The sequence below is a fragment of the Cebus imitator genome, unplaced genomic scaffold (assembly GCF_001604975.1).
Source record: "Cebus imitator isolate Cc_AM_T3 unplaced genomic scaffold, Cebus_imitator-1.0 Scaffold49, whole genome shotgun sequence".
In the NCBI taxonomy this organism is placed as follows: Eukaryota; Metazoa; Chordata; class Mammalia; order Primates; family Cebidae; genus Cebus; species Cebus imitator.
The window spans coordinates 7,895,322-7,910,841 of NW_016107364.1; the positions used below are offsets into that span (position 1 = coordinate 7,895,322).

General features: G+C 45.4%; 1 protein-coding gene across 5 annotated transcripts in view; it reads right to left on the reverse strand.

Moving 5' to 3' along the window:
* Positions 1 to 490: 490 nt before the first annotated feature.
* ZNF516 (zinc finger protein 516) overlaps positions 491 to 15,520 on the reverse strand; it is a 130,483-nt gene continuing 115,453 nt past the window's right edge. For all 5 annotated transcript variants that reach the window (XM_017527559.2, XM_017527558.2, XM_017527557.2 and 2 more), the window contains exons 4-6: positions 13,904 to 14,008; positions 12,962 to 13,029; positions 491 to 4,876 (exon numbers count right to left, since the gene is read on the reverse strand). In XM_017527559.2, coding sequence (XP_017383048.1) covers positions 4,817 to 4,876; positions 12,962 to 13,029; positions 13,904 to 14,008 — 233 coding nt within the window. In that variant the 3' untranslated portion in view covers positions 491 to 4,816. The remainder of the gene's footprint in view (positions 4,877 to 12,961; positions 13,030 to 13,903; positions 14,009 to 15,520) is intronic.

Sequence of the window (15,520 nt, forward strand, 5' to 3'; positions counted from 1 at the left end):
TGTCTCTTTTTGCTGTCTCATAAGTAAACCTAGCAAACCACATGGCCAGCCCCTCTGTGTCCCCACATTTTTGACACAATGATTTCCTCCAGGTGTGGCTGAGTCAGATTCCTTCTGTGTCCATCCCTGTACGTCTGTACGGGTGACAGTGCAAGGGTAAGAACAGAGAGTATGTTCAGTGGGGAAATAAGACGTGTGCTGTGAAAAGAATGAGAAAAACACAGCATCTTCCATTAAAAAAGCGGATGTATGTCCTGGAGTCCACGAAAGATTCGAAAAAAACAAAAACGAAAACAGTTGGGCCATCTGGGCATCTGAGCATCTCTTCAGGTGAACAATCCTGTGCATCACCCTAAAACTCTTCTTTAAATAAAGGGCATTAACACTTTGGTTTATGTTCAGCCAACAAAAATAAATCATCACAGATCAAAGCAGGCTATTGGACGACTTAAGCCACCGTCTGAAATTGGGGAAAAATATCTTACACATCTCAGAACTCCAAGATGTTTTTATTTATTTCAAATTCCAATAGAATGAATATGTTTTCTCTAAATACTTTTATCACACAACTAAAACATCAAATTACTTTTTCAGAAATAGAGTTAAATACATCAATCTAGTTACAAATTCTAATATAAAGAGTACAAAATATAATGTTATAAATTGTATTTTAAAAAAGGAAATACAAATTTCTATGGTCTTTTGCATTTTACTGCCTCAAAGTAGAATTAACAAAGTTGATGAAGAATGAACATTTTCCAAGGCAGGTGGCCCGGGGTCACTCCCCGCAGTCCTGTTACCGGGTTCCAGAGCGTTCTCCCACCAACCACGGCAAACAAAGATGTCCTCCTCACTTAAGTCCTGGCCTGTGGTTTTTTCATCTTTTTTTGCTTAGTGAATAAAACATTCTGAAATTAGAACTCACCAAAGTTAAAAGCAGTAAAATAACATATGCTAATTAAGACATTTTGAAGTGGAAAGTAAAGCTATCCGAATGCCGGCCGTCCTTCCTTCCTTCCTTCCTTCCCTTCCTTTTCTACAGCCTGGAAACCTCTCAGAACTTGCTGGGGGTGGCAGAGGACGGTTTTGTCTAGTTTGAAGGAAGGAATGTTGTAGACAGTCTCTGGCCACAAAAGCCCAGGAGGTGCCCTCTTCCACACAACAGACTAAGACTGCACCCACGTTCCTTCATCTTGAAGACATCGCTACTCACCCTGTAACCTTCACTCTCTCTCTTCTCTGTCCAAAGAGCAGATGGCGACCAGAGTTGCCAAGGAGAGGCATCATGGAGATGAAGCTTGCCCTTTCTTGCTCAACCCTGCACCCTGAAGGAGTGTGAGATGATGAAAGCACAGGCACCGGAGCCACCACCGTGGGGTTCTCATGTCCTCAGTGACTTGTGCATGGTGGCCGGATGGGGCAGTGGCCTGTCATGCGGGGCGCTCCTTTCTCTGACCAAGTAACTGTATGCAACTCCCAACTGCTACTTCCTGAAGCACCTGCTTTTCAGGAAACCAGTGTCTTTCTTGGTTTAAAAAATAAATAAGTAAATATTGGGGGAACCTCTTAAAACATTTAATACTTTTCATAGCCTGAAAGGCAAAATTCACTTGGCTTTGAAGCCAAATCTGTATGGTGCTGATGAGGATGAAATCTGTCCATCTAAGATTACAGTAAGACCTTCCGGGAACCAAGCAGAAAGGTGGCCAGGTACAGTGGCCAATTTCCCAGAGAAGATTCTCAATATCTGACTTTTGAGAGAATTTAAATATTCATTCTTCAAATTAAGGAATACAAGTGAATTACCTGAAGGGTTTTTAGAAGCTCATTAGCGTTGTGTTATTTGAATGCAAAAATGAGGAAGAGACGTGAGAGGGAAAGAGGTGAGTGCGGAGGGCAGGCCAGGGCAGAGCCAAGCCCCGGCAGGGGCAGGGCGGGCAGCAGCGAGCGGAAAGCAGGGGAGAGACACCCAGAAGCTGCAGTGTAGACAACCAAACCCTTTATTGTCTAAGTTACATTAGACGCAACACTGTAAAAACTCCTGTTAAGAAACAAGGAAACAGCAGATCGGGAGAGGTAGTAGAAAGTCTGTAACAGTCAGAAGACGACGTACAGAAGTGTATCATGCAGACATCACCGTTCAGAAAGAAAGGGAGTCCAAACAGTTGCTAAATAAATAAGAAAACACAAATCATATTAAATACTATGACCAAACTGACAGCAACAAATTAACAAACCAATACAATACTGATGATCGGTGGAAGGAAGGGCCCACACATCCAGGCACGCCACAGCTGGCCTCAGAGGGTGGCGTTCTTGGGGGACCCCCAGTCTGTCTGGGTGAAAACTTCACTCCCGCACTCTGTGCCCCCTGCGCGGCCCTGCAAGCCGGCTGTTCTCCGCCCCTCTCCTGTGAGCCAGGCAGGATCCAGCCGGCAGTCGGCGGGGCCCCAGCACCAGCCCGCTCCCCACCACGCTCTCCAGGATGGAGAATCGAAAGCAGGACACGTCCAGCTCTAAAGGCCAACTGCGCTTTACCATGCTGCTTCTGAAACAGTAAAAATGTAGACTACACTTTTGTGTCACTTTGGGTACAGAATTTCTTTTTAATAACTAAAACACAGAGAAACAGGACCGAATCACTAGTCCCTGGCATTCCTAACAGTCATCATCCACTTTGAGCCAAGAAAACAACAGCCAGGAAATGCAGAAATGATCACCGTGGGGAAACAACCGAAATGATTCAACATAAATCAAAGAAGAGGATTCTGATGTCTCAGGTGGACAGAGGAATGTGTCTCCGCAACTTTGCTCAAAATAACTTTACAGAACAGTCAATTACAGTTGCTTCACTGTATCTGCATGACATTCCTAATTACACCAACAGGACACATCATGTTCGTACATATCTGGCATAAGAATATCAGAAAAAAATAAGTAAAAAAAAAATTATATATATATATATATATATATATATATATATATATATATACATAAGCTAGCCAGTTACATTGCATTGTTTGAAAGTGTTGCAAGTAATCTGAACCGTCAAGTAATTTAAACTCAGTAACAAGTAGAATCCAGAACCAAACATTAACTAATAACAATAACAATAATAATAATATAATAATAATAATATTCAACAAATCATTAGAACAGGAAACCCACACTTTAGGGTGTGCGTGTGTGTGTGTGTGTGTGTGTGTGTGTGTGTGTGTGTGTTTAAACAAGACTTTGTATCAGAAGCCCACTGTCTACAAAAACTGCACTAATCCATTACTGTATGAAGTAAACTGTCGCTCTCACCAGTATTAAAGGTTAGGATAATTTCTGTACATGTAAAATTATTGCTTTCTTGAAAAATATATTTAGCATGCTAGTTTTAATCCGTTTCCTGCCTTTACAAAATTTCACAATTAAAAAAAAACCTAGTAAAGCTTTTGCAAAAAATTTCACAGAACATTTTCATTCAAGGCAGCAGTAACTTTTGATAATGCATAAAATCATATGTGCAAAAATCTGAAACTCTCAGAAATACTGCCATCACACATAGTGTCACGGCAATGGGAAAAGAAAATATTTATATCTGTGGAATACAATTTCAACTGCGTACACTGCATGGTTTAAGATCCTTTGCTATTGGGCCTTAACCCCCACCATAAAAACTTGCTTTTGCATTACTGAGGAAGAGGTATATAAAGCCATCCCCCACCCAAGGGACTGGTGATCCCCACCCTTTGTGAACAAAGTTCCTCATCCTGTGGAGGTCACCAGGCCCAGGGAAAAAAGACACCCACTCACTGGGGTGGCACAGGGAAGCGGGGGAGGCAAAGAGTGGGGACAGAAGGCACCAGGGCTCAGTACCCTAGCGCCCTAGGGCCCCTGAACCTGCTCAGGGATTCTTCTGCCATTACTAAAACAGGTCCGAACCGGGAGGACTCAGTGGCTAAATAATTTGTTAAGACGTATAGTCTTCCTTTATAAGCAGTTTGCAGAATGTAGCCCTGTTACAAAAAGGTCCTGAGAATAAACAAGAAGCCTGCTTTTCTTAGTGTTCACTAGCTCTCTTCCGAAGCAGAATCTACGCATTCCCACAGACGTGTCTCCTTTGCCAGATTCGCTCAGTTCGAAAGGTGGACAGAATGGAACCAGCGCACGGCAGGCGCACACAGCCCCCAGGAGGAATGCGATGGAACCCACGAGTGATGACCGTCTCATCATCACGCCCTTCCCGCAAGCCTGCTTCCCACAGCACCTGAACGTCACCTCCTTCCTCTCTTTTATTTACTCTTTTAAATACCCACTAAGACAAGGAGAGGCAGTAGTATGAATACTCGATCAAGCTCAAATCCACCACGGCTTGTTCTGACATCATCTCCACAGTCCCTCTGAGCGTGGGAGGCCCCTAAGACAGTGCTCAGCCCCGCCACTCTGTCCGACACACACAACAAGTATCTTTTTTTCCAGTGTCTCAAACTTGTCTTGAATAAGATAGATGCCTTGTGCCCCTACTGTGCCTGCCAGTACTACTGTTTATTAGAAGGAAATATGGATCTATGAGCGATGAGCACGTATATGCGTATATAGTATCTACATGTATTTCTAGAGTATAGCATCTTCATTTATTTCTGAACGTTTAACAAGGACAGGCATCTGCCTTTCATTTCCACTCCAGTGCAGCGGCTTGGGATGTGAGGTGTCTGCTCGGGAGTCCTCCGGCTGTTCTTCCTTGGAGGGGCCAGGTCACGGTGGGAGGCTGTGGGGGCATCCTTGAGGGCGGCCGTGACAGGGACCTGGGGTGCGTCGGAACATGCCTTTAGGTTCCCTTTCTGAGAGGCACTGTCTGGACGGCACCTGTGTTAGAATGGTCTCTCCCCTGTGTGAGAAAAAGGAAAGAACAGTAGAAAAGCTCATTTCTGCCTTTTGGTTTCTAAATGCATTTTGCTTACTAATTTCCTAATCAACATCCAGAACACAAACACTGACCTTCGCAGAGCAAGCCAAGTAGGCAAAGACCCCCCTGGCTTAAGCTGTAACTCATTTTATACAAGCAGGAGGTATTCTACATTTGCCTTGCTGCCTTAAAGAGAGGTGGCTTGAAAACAAAGTCATTTCCAGTGTGATTGGGAAAGGATCGTTAGACGTCTCTGTTTCACATTAAGAATGGCAAATGACAGTGTCCGAACTGGCTCTGGAGAAAAGGTTACAAGTTGGCAAGATGGGAAGGAGGTCAAAATGTAGAATTTTATAGTACAAAGCAGATTTACAAGTGAATGATAGTTCCAAAACAAGGCTGAATCTGGGCCATCCACACAAACAGAAAGGCACAGCTCTCGCACAGATCTGTCAGAACAGTGTGTAATTATTATTTCCATAAATAATTACCACGTGGGAAAAAGAGAAAGGTTATTATAAAGTGAATTGCATAGCTGTGCGTCCACAGCTTTCAGAGAATGCTTTCCAATGACATGTGAAGCATCCCTGTTTGAACAACAGCGTTTACAATCTGAGGGCAAAATACAGCATGGCCAGATTAATCGTACTTAACTGCATTAACCTTCAGCTCAAATCTTGATGAAGTGAAACTGACCACTGGAAATTAACATGCATACATAAACTAAGGGACTCATGTAAAATTCCAATTGGTTTCCAGCTATGCCTATAGGAACCCCAGAAATAATGGTAGGGTGTGGGGGGGGTCTGTTTGACATAATGAATTAACTGCTTTTCTTAATAGTTCCAGAAAACTACTTACAGCTGGCTCTGCATTCATGACATCTACCAGTTGACATGTAGTGGAAGTCAGAAAGATACTCTACAAAATTTTATGAGGGGTTAGGGGGTGGACGCAGTGGTGGAGACAGCAGTTTATTTGACATGTAGGAAACAATAACAGAATGAGAGATGTGATAAACTTCCCTAAGTAGATGGTGAATTTCCTGCAGTAAATGGAGAAAGATTATTTTACATTTTTGTACAGCGACATCAGGCCATGGAGAAATCTCTGAGGTTCTGATGGGAAGTATTCATCATCAACGGGGCTAAGAACTAATTCCAAATACGTCCAGGAAGGAAAATGGTCTTTGTATTTACCGAAAGAGAACGGGGAGTTACGGTTAGCTATTGGCTGTTTGGCCTTGACGTCTCTGCAGAGCAAACAGAGAAGTCGGGGACCCTAAGAAGTGTTCAAGGGATGCGTATGAACTGCACCCCCAGGGCACGTCCACCTGGGTATCTCTTTCTTTGGACCAGAAGTCACAGACTTGCATTGGGTTAGGCATCAATGGACCATCCCAGAGGCGACAGGGAGATAGCCCTCTGTCCATAAAGGGTTAACATGTTACACTGCAGGGCTCAGAAGGCTTTAAAAATACTTATTTTGGAAGCACTGCAAAGTCCGGATAACCCAAACAACTAGCTGGTTAAACTGTGGTCACAGATCCAAGAGCAGAGATGCCTATTTTCTCTTCGTAACTGAAGGGATGTGTTCCAATACCTCATTACTTAAGAGAGTTGTTTTAAGTTACTGATTCACCAGAGGCCACCATGTTATTATTCAATAAAGCAGCCCTACAGCATTTTTAAGAAATGAATAAACCATGGAAGAAAGGAGGCACAGAAATACTGAAATGAAGTGGACACACTAATATTCTGAGCACAGGCACATGGGCTTTTCCTCCTGAAAGAGTAGTCAAAAAATGAGAAACCTCCTTTTAGAAGATTTTGCTTTTCTTTTTTGCAGCTGTGAATTGTGGGCTTTTCGGTAATGCTGAAAGAAATACTATCTTTCTTAAAGGTATTTCAGTGTCCTAGGAATGGATACTGACTTTATGAGGTCTACTTTCTTTATCTTAATAAGGCAAAGGAAATGTGTATGTAGTGATGGGAGTGAATCCATGGCCCGCCCACAAAATCCCGCCATGCTCCAAGACAGAGGGCACCTCTCAGCCTTCAGAAGAGGTCAGCCTATAAACAGTGCTTGCAGTCAGCCACGCAGGCAATGCGAGTGCCTGAGAACAGCCATGCAGGATGTTTTATTGACTAAAAGCTTTTCCTAACAAGCCGTAAGTAAACAGGGGCTAGGTGACTGGAGTAATTCTGGATAAGTCACCAGGTCTATTCATGATTTTTGGTAGTGTGTTTTATTTACACAAAGTGGATAATGTGTTTTAAGATGCTTGTTTGGTTTAATGAATAAGAAAAGATTAAGCAAATGAGCTGAATTTCAAACTCTGATCTGTGATGCTGAGAATCTAAAAGTGATAACTGAAAATAGATTATGCATATATTCAAATGTACCCACCTACGTGTTTTCTCCATCACTTGCATGATAATAGTCACAGCTAAAAATGAGACAAATTAGGTCGCCATTCATTTTTTCGTTTCCTGTTATTTTGATTAATGGAATTATTTATCCAGCTTAACTATTTTAAAATAACATTTAGAATACTAAGAAATAAACTATTAATCATAGTCTTTAAATTTTGGCAAGGAACCCAAACAAATCGAAACACCAAATTTGGTATTTCAGCAGTCATTCTGGTCTTTTAATAAATCCCAAAACCATGAAGCTGGGGAGAATAATCTTTCTTGGTTTCAAATATCATTTTAATTTCTAATGTTTAACAACAATGCAACCAAAAAAAATTTCTCAGCAACACTAAAGAAACTTCCTAGTTTTTCCTCTAACATCCACAAGACAAAAACACCCAGATTTCAACATACTGTTTTCAAAAAGTGTTCTTTCTAATGATGAATGCTGCTGATTACTAGAAACTAAACATTTATTCAGTCCTGCTAAATAGATGACCAAGCATATTTAAAAGACAACATGCACAAGCCCTTCGCCTCATTTAGGATTTGATTTGGAGGACTGGCGGTCCTTGGCACTGGAACTTCTTAATCCAAAACACAGTAAAAAAAGCACCAAGGACAAGCGCCGGTGCCACCGCTGGGCTGGAAGAATCACCCACAGGTGTGGGTGCCCTCATGGGCGGGCTCCTGGGGCCCGGTGCCTGGACCTTCTCACCATCTTCTGGCTCGTCTATGATCGAGGCAAAAGGGTGAGATGCCTAGAGAGGCGTGCTGTGAGCACACGCAGCTTACGGCGGCCCTGCTATTTACCCTGCATCTCTGCCTGCAGGTTTCGGGCACCCTTTCCACCCTCACCACCTACCAAAGGAAGGTGTTCAGAGAGAAATGACTGCTTAACTATCTGGTTTTCGTGGCGTGCTCTGGGGGCTTTTTCTTTTTAAGACAGACTCTCACTCTGTCACCCAGACTGGAGTGCAGTGGCACGAACTCAGCTCCCTGCAACCTCCACCTCCCAGGTTCAAGCAATTCCCTGCTTCAAGCAATTCCCTGCCTCAACCTCCCGAGTTGCTGGGATTACAGGCATGTGCCACCACGCCTGGCTAATTTTTGTACTTTAGTAGAGACAGGGTTTCAGTATCTTGGCCAGGCTGGTCTTGAACTCCTGGCCTCATGATCCACCTGTCTCGGCCTCCTGAAGTGCTGGGACTACAGGCGTGAGCCACCATGCCCGGCTTGGGGTCTTAAAGTACATGTTTGTAACACGGAAGAGGCTTAAATAGTTCATGTGCTGAAAAAGGCTGCTACTAGTGTCAACAGGAAAGGAAACTACTTTATTTCTCCTCAAGCTTCAGGTGTGTGCTAATGAATGAAACCAACTTTAATTGATTTAATTATTCATTTTATTCTCAACTCTGACCTATGGGGAAATTAAATCAACTTCAGCAGATTCACCCTGCCCTCATGCCTGTTGGATTGTTTCACTGAGATAGACGGTATACTGTGATTTATCAGAATTTTCCAGTATAGAATATTCAAATATTAATATGGCAGAGTAAAGGCAGTTGTTCTACAAAAACCAAGAATGTCTGTCTACCAAGCAGACGGCTTCTGAACAGGACGTAGCAAACGAGGTAACGCTGCCTATCTTGACACCACTTTTCTCAAACACAGTTTTCCTGCATCCTCTTTTTAATGAATAATTAACTACAAGTCTCTTAAACCAAAGAGAAGCATGCTGGCAGGTTCCAACAAAGCCACAAGACACCAAGAAAACATGCCATCAAATTGAGTTCATAAGCAAAGTCTACTAATCAGCTTATCAATGACAGGCATCTGTCTACACAGGCGCACGTGTGTAGACATGTTCATGTGTGCTCACCATAGAAATGCTCTCCATGCATGTGACTTTCCTCTAGTTATGAAGGAAAATGGCTTAATTTTGGAATAAATAACAAAAGGTAACACTGAGTGTGTGCTCTGTGGTGTATGTTCTAACTTGATTTCCACAGCAATTATACAACATAAGCACCACTGTCATTATTTTATAGATGAGGAAACTTAGGTCACATTGTATGTCTAAGGGGGAGGATCAAAGTTAAAGCCTCTACTCAATAACCCAATGTATTAGTCACTGATAGTATCTGGGTGTCTCCAAGTGGAACTGGCTGACCTTGAATGAATGTAAATGTTGACAGCTATTATATACACAGTCTTTGCCAGGATCTCTCCTCACCAGTTTAAACCCGTGTCTTCACCTGCTTGTTAGACATTCCTACCTGGGTCTCCATGCCGCTCTCAAACTAACCTTGAATTCTATCTGGAAACATCAGTTCCTCCTTCCAGCCTTGGGGGAACTGGATGCTCACTGGGACCAGCTGCCTAAGGCCAGACCTGGGGTCAACGTGATTTCCTCCTAGCCCTCACTTCCCACACCCAACCCCTATGTTCTGGTCCCTCAAATCTACCCGCTCTCCAGACCACGCCAGCTCAGGCCACCTTGTCTCTCGCTGGGATCCAGCTAAGCACCTCCAAAGGACTCCTGCTGCTGGGAACCATGAAGCCCATTCTTAGTGGCATGTGACCTGCTCACTCTTCTCAAGCTACAGCTCTGACTGTGTCAGACCTGCCTCAGGCTCTCTATCACTGTGGCCAGAAATTCATGAGTCTCAGCAAGGAGACCCGGTGCTCTTTAGACCCCAGCCCTGATCCTCCGCCCACGTGCTCTGGCTCCCCTGCCCGAGCTGACCTCTACCCACCTCCTGCAATGCAATGTGCTCCTCCACTCGGGGCCTTCCATGGGCTGAGCTCTTCGGGAATGCCCATCCCTCCGCCCTCATGGCCTTCCAAGTACCTCCAGCCTGGATGACACGGCCCTTCCCATGTCACAGCACTGCCCTGCTCTGCCCTGTTTCCTCGTCTAAGCCACCCGAGGACCTTTTGAACCAGAGAAGCAGGAAAAATGGTGACCTCACCTCCCCAGTATCCTGCACAGGCATGGCACACAGTGGATGGTCAATGAACACTGCTCATGAGCGAATAAATGATTATCAAATGTAATTTCTAAATACTGTTTAAAGTAAATAATTTAGCATCTACTATGTATATCTATAAAAGTCCATCGACTTTAGGTGTCACATCAAATAATTTCTGCATGAATACACAGTGTTGCATGATCCAAAAAAACACCGCCAAGATCCCTAGCATCTGACGCCCACAGGAAAAGAATCTGGTGAAACATGAATGAATGTTAGCAAAGTACTCTCAACACAAAAAAGAACATGGCTGATAAAGTATGAATCACATTCTAGACATACAGAACTACAGAGTGTGTTTCCATAAGTCTATAAGGTACCCTAAATTTAACAAAGCCATTGTGATCTCTGTAAAGAATAAAACTATAGGATAAGAACAAAGAACCCTAAGATTTAAACCTCTGCCTATTACTGACATGTTTTTCAATTATCCTAGCCCACAAGCCTCTATGGGAATGCTTAAAGATACAGTTCCAAAGTATGTTAAGGAAAATGGAATTTCCTTAGAGAACCAGACCATTCAGTGATAAATCACCAAAAGCTACTTTAAATATAATGAAAGACAAGAAGTCCTATCAGAGACTGTGATCTCAGATACAGAATTCAAGAAGCCAGCCACCGCAGCCGGAGACCCACACAAATCTAGTTCCACGTTACTGCCACGGCCTGAACCGCCACCATCCCGTGAATGAAAGGAAAGCTGACTCACTGAGATCGTCACACAACAGTGAACACATATGCTGAGTCTGAAAGCCACGCGAACTCAGACCACAATGTTGAGTGACTGCAAACGTGAAACGAAGGGCTGCTATGAAGTAGAAAATAACATTTTAGTCTAGAGACACGACAACGATATAGATACATCTTTTCTATATCAGAATCACAAATGAGCAACAATTATTCTAAACTCCCAGCATAACCAGTAAGTAACACAGAAATTATTTAAAATACAGTGATTTGCTTTTTGATCTCCTATTTCTCCCTGGGACAAAAGCCTTCTCAAGAGGCTTAGGTGGAATTAATAGGCAGCAAATAAACCGACAGGCATTCCTGAAGAATCTCACCAAGTTGTTCATAGATCTGGCTTCCCACCCCCGTCTAACACTCCAACCAAAAGGCCAGGTCCTGGGTGGGTTTAACCAGTCACTTGTGTGAGCAAGAATACATGTGGCCCGGCCCCGCTGTAACATCAACTTGTAATTCTCCATGACGACCTGACCTTGCCGTTACCACATCCCACAGACACATCACGGTGACTCTTTTGTGGCAAGAGGGTTTTATTTCTTTAAAAAGGACAACGCAACCGCAGTGGAGGTCGTGCATTTGGAAATCTTTCCATTCCGTTTTCAGCAAGATGCTATATTTATTTCATAAATTATCATGGCATTGTGTAGCTATGGGTTTTAATAAGAAAGGCCGAAGCTAATTATTTAAAAACTGTAATAACTGGCAAGGCTTTCTGTCAACAATACATGAAGCAAAGGCCTTTAACAACACATAGAAATTCTAATCAGGCAATAATTCAAAAAAAAAAAAATCCCTCATCAGGTAACATCAATTCTACAGCCAGCCCAGCTCAACCACTAATTAGCAGGGGCCCTTGGTGAAGCCATTTCATGCCTCTTACCTTTTTCCTCTAGAAATAGACTAGAATGATTCTCAAGTTTCCTTTGAGACCTCACTAGATCATACAGAGTCTGATCCCTCGGAGGTCGTAATTGCCCTCATCCTCACGGGCAACCAGGAATCCCACAGACTACTGGATTTGTCAGAGCAGGGGACACAAGCTGAATTCCACCACCCAGACAGGACTTGACTCTCATGGCCAAGAAACCCTTTCCTCAATGACAAAGGGGAGAGTTTGTCTTTGGAGGGAGCCAGATGTTCTTTAGAGAAAGCTCGTGCAACATGGTGTGATGTCCTCCAGGAGAGTAACATGAGACAGCCGTGACGGCACACACCCCCTCAGCCCGAGAGAATGCGAGAGACCCCTGCGGGCTGTGGGAGGGGGCCTCACTACTTTAGAGCGGGACTCAGAACCACGAGCCAACGCCCTAGGCCTGCCGCTCTGCATACACTGAGTAGTGTATGCACGCAGGTCACACCTGCAGGGGCAGGTGCATCCCAGGCATAGGCACACGGTTACATTCAGGCACTCTGGCCATGCCAGTCATGTTTGTAACACGGAGAAACAAAGCACAAAGCCGCAAGACACCATACCGGACATGAAACTTTTCTTACAGAGTAACACAGAAAGAATGTTCCTGAAGGAGGCTAACCATCATTTGTTCTCAAGCAAACTCCTACCCAGAAACATCTTGGAAACAGTGAGTCTGTAGTGTTTTCAGTCACCGCCAGTCTGTCCTGATGCCCTCCTCCCTAACACAACCGACACCCGGCACCCTGCAGCCCCCGCCGGGAGGACCTCTGTGCAGGGACTGCCCACAGACTGCTCCAAAGGGTCAGATCCCAAATCAAAGCGATAAAGAATTATTTACACATCTAGTGAAGAGAACAAAAAAGAAGGTCATGCTGCTTCAGTGATGAGCATCACAGCCCACCTTTTCCCAGCTACCCCATCAAAACCCAGACATCCAATTCATCACGAGACCTACTTGTTTGGGGGCGTCTGAGGAGGTGGCGTGAACTTCAGAACCCCGGGGTCCATCAGACTCAAACACCACTGTGGGAACAAGCGGTTTGTTAACAGATGAGCATGTGAGCTTCAGGACGTGCACATTAAATGAGTCCATTACAGATTAAGTACTTTCCCCCCAAAAAAAGACACCAGCGCCTAGCCTGTGGCTGGAAAATACCAATTTACCGTCAACACTTACAGTAACAGACTGCGGTAATGGCTGCCTGGGGCCGCTGCCCTTTTTAATTCCGAGCTCGCTGCTGAAGAAAGCAATCACTGACAATATTAATTATCGGTGTGTGTGTAAGGGGCCCTCGTCTTGCATTACTTACCATTTGGCCTGTGCCATCCTGCATCAGAGCAGCTTCTGTGGGCATCCTTCACACTCCTGATAGAGAGCCTGTCTCCCCATCTGTCTAATGTCCCTGCGCTGTCCTGATGGTTCCCAGCCTGGTCGGGGGCAAGCTCCCTACCTACACAAGGGCCGAGGGATTCTGCAGCCCATCCTGCCTGGTCCCAAGGGGCCCAGGTGTATCCCATAGAGTCCAGTCGGTGCCGGCGAGGACACCAAACCACGCCTCGGCTGTGCTAAAAGGGTGCTTTGATGAAATGTGTGCTGGGGGCAATGCCATTCATTAACATACTCATCTCTGAGGAGTCAGTGACTCTCTAATTAAAATGGAACGCTCACAGACAGATTTATCTCAAATTAAAACACATGACACATGGATACCAAAAAAAACCCCTTGCAGGTGTGGAGTGGGGGCAGCCGGTGTATGATCCCAGAGGCAGATGGCAGCGCCCCCACCTGGAAGGGGCTGAAATCTCATTGTGTCCCTGGCTGCAGATGGTCAAGCGCTGACTGAAGAGACCTCACTTCCTTTGCTCCCCTTGGGGACAGTGGGCAGGAGGGTGATACCTGAGTGTGCCCGCATGTGGGCCCTGAGGTGGCCGGGCTGGTGGAAGGTCTTTCCGCACTCGATGCAGACGAAGTCTCCTGGCCGGGCCTGCGTCCGGAGCGTCCCTGGGGTGGCGAGGAGGTGGTGGGTGGTGGCAAGGCGGTGGCAGGGCCACGGTGGGGTTGGCGTGGAGGTGAGAGCAGGAGAACGAGAGGAAAACATCATTAGTCTGTCTAATGTGTCATCATGTGAGGCACCCTTCAGGCCCTGGTGACAACTGTCAGCCTTCATCTCGGCTCTGCTGACAGGCCAGGCACTCTCAGGACTGCAAGGATGCATAAATTACAGTGAATTAAAAACCGCTCCCCGGGACGGGAGGCGCCTGCCAGGCTGTGCATCAGGCTGTGCGGCTCCGAGCATCTGCGGGCTGGGCCCAGCCATCATGCGGCCCTGTCAAACGGCACATCCGGCAAATCACGGTGACACCGCGTGACAGAGATGAGTCTCACTCACGGAAAACAGGAAGTGAGCAGGACGAGAGCCCGCCGTGACCCGGCCACGATCTCAGGAGACCCAAGCAGAGCAAGTGCAGCCACGGGGCGGCCCGCCTCTGACCCCCTCTCCTGCCTGCCTGGGCGGCTCTGAGGCCGTGGCCCCTAGCACAGCACAGGGGACACCTGCGAGGACCAGGCAGCAGACCCCCAAGGTGCATGCACCTGCTGGCCGTCGGCAAGGTGGGAGGTCCCCAAGCCCCACCTTTTCCCCAAAGACGATGCGGTGCCGCCTCACAGCACTCAAAGCACTGGGCTTTGCCCTTCCCTCTGATCCAAAATGCCACACAACTTTTATCAGCAAAGGGAGGCAGAGAGTGTTTATATGTCTGCACGCCTTTTCCCTCTGAAGAAAGGGCTTATTTTCCACAGGCTGGTAGCTCCAAAGAAATTTCCCTGGCTGTGAGAGCCACTGTTATGCTCAATAGTAACTCAGTAGGAAAAAAACAAGTAATAACTAGAAAAAGTTACACCTGTTGAAGTAATTTTTTCAAAAGCTGTTTTTCACAGCAGTTTTTATGCATCTAAAGGCTGACACTTGAGTGTGAACAGCAAATGAAGGGAATGACAAAAGTCACTTTAGTCAAATTGGTTGAAAACAAACCTTCAATATTGTTTCTCTTACCTAAATTCAGAGTAGCTCAAAAGGTAAAAACATAAAGTCATGTTTACACTATAGATCACGTTTATAGAAATAATAAAGAAATGCATGAACTGTGAGGCACGTCTTGTCAAATTTCCTATACAACAGATCATGAACCTGAATCAGAGAAGGTAACGCCTTAGCCTCTGACTACTCGACATTCCCACTGCCTCACACACAGAGGAAGAAGAAGAAACGTTTCGGTCAACGCTCAAGTTAACAGGGGCCAGGCGCAGTGGCTCAGGCCTGTAATCCCAGCACTCTGAGAGGCCAAGGCAGGAGGACCACTTAAGCCCAGGAGTTCAAGGCCAGCCTGGGCAACATAGCCAGAGACCTCGTTTCTACTAGAAATGCAAAAGCTATCCACCCAGGTGGGTGGTGCATGCCTACTCGGGAGGCTGAGGTGGGAGGATCACTTGCACTCAGGAGGTCAAACCTGCAGT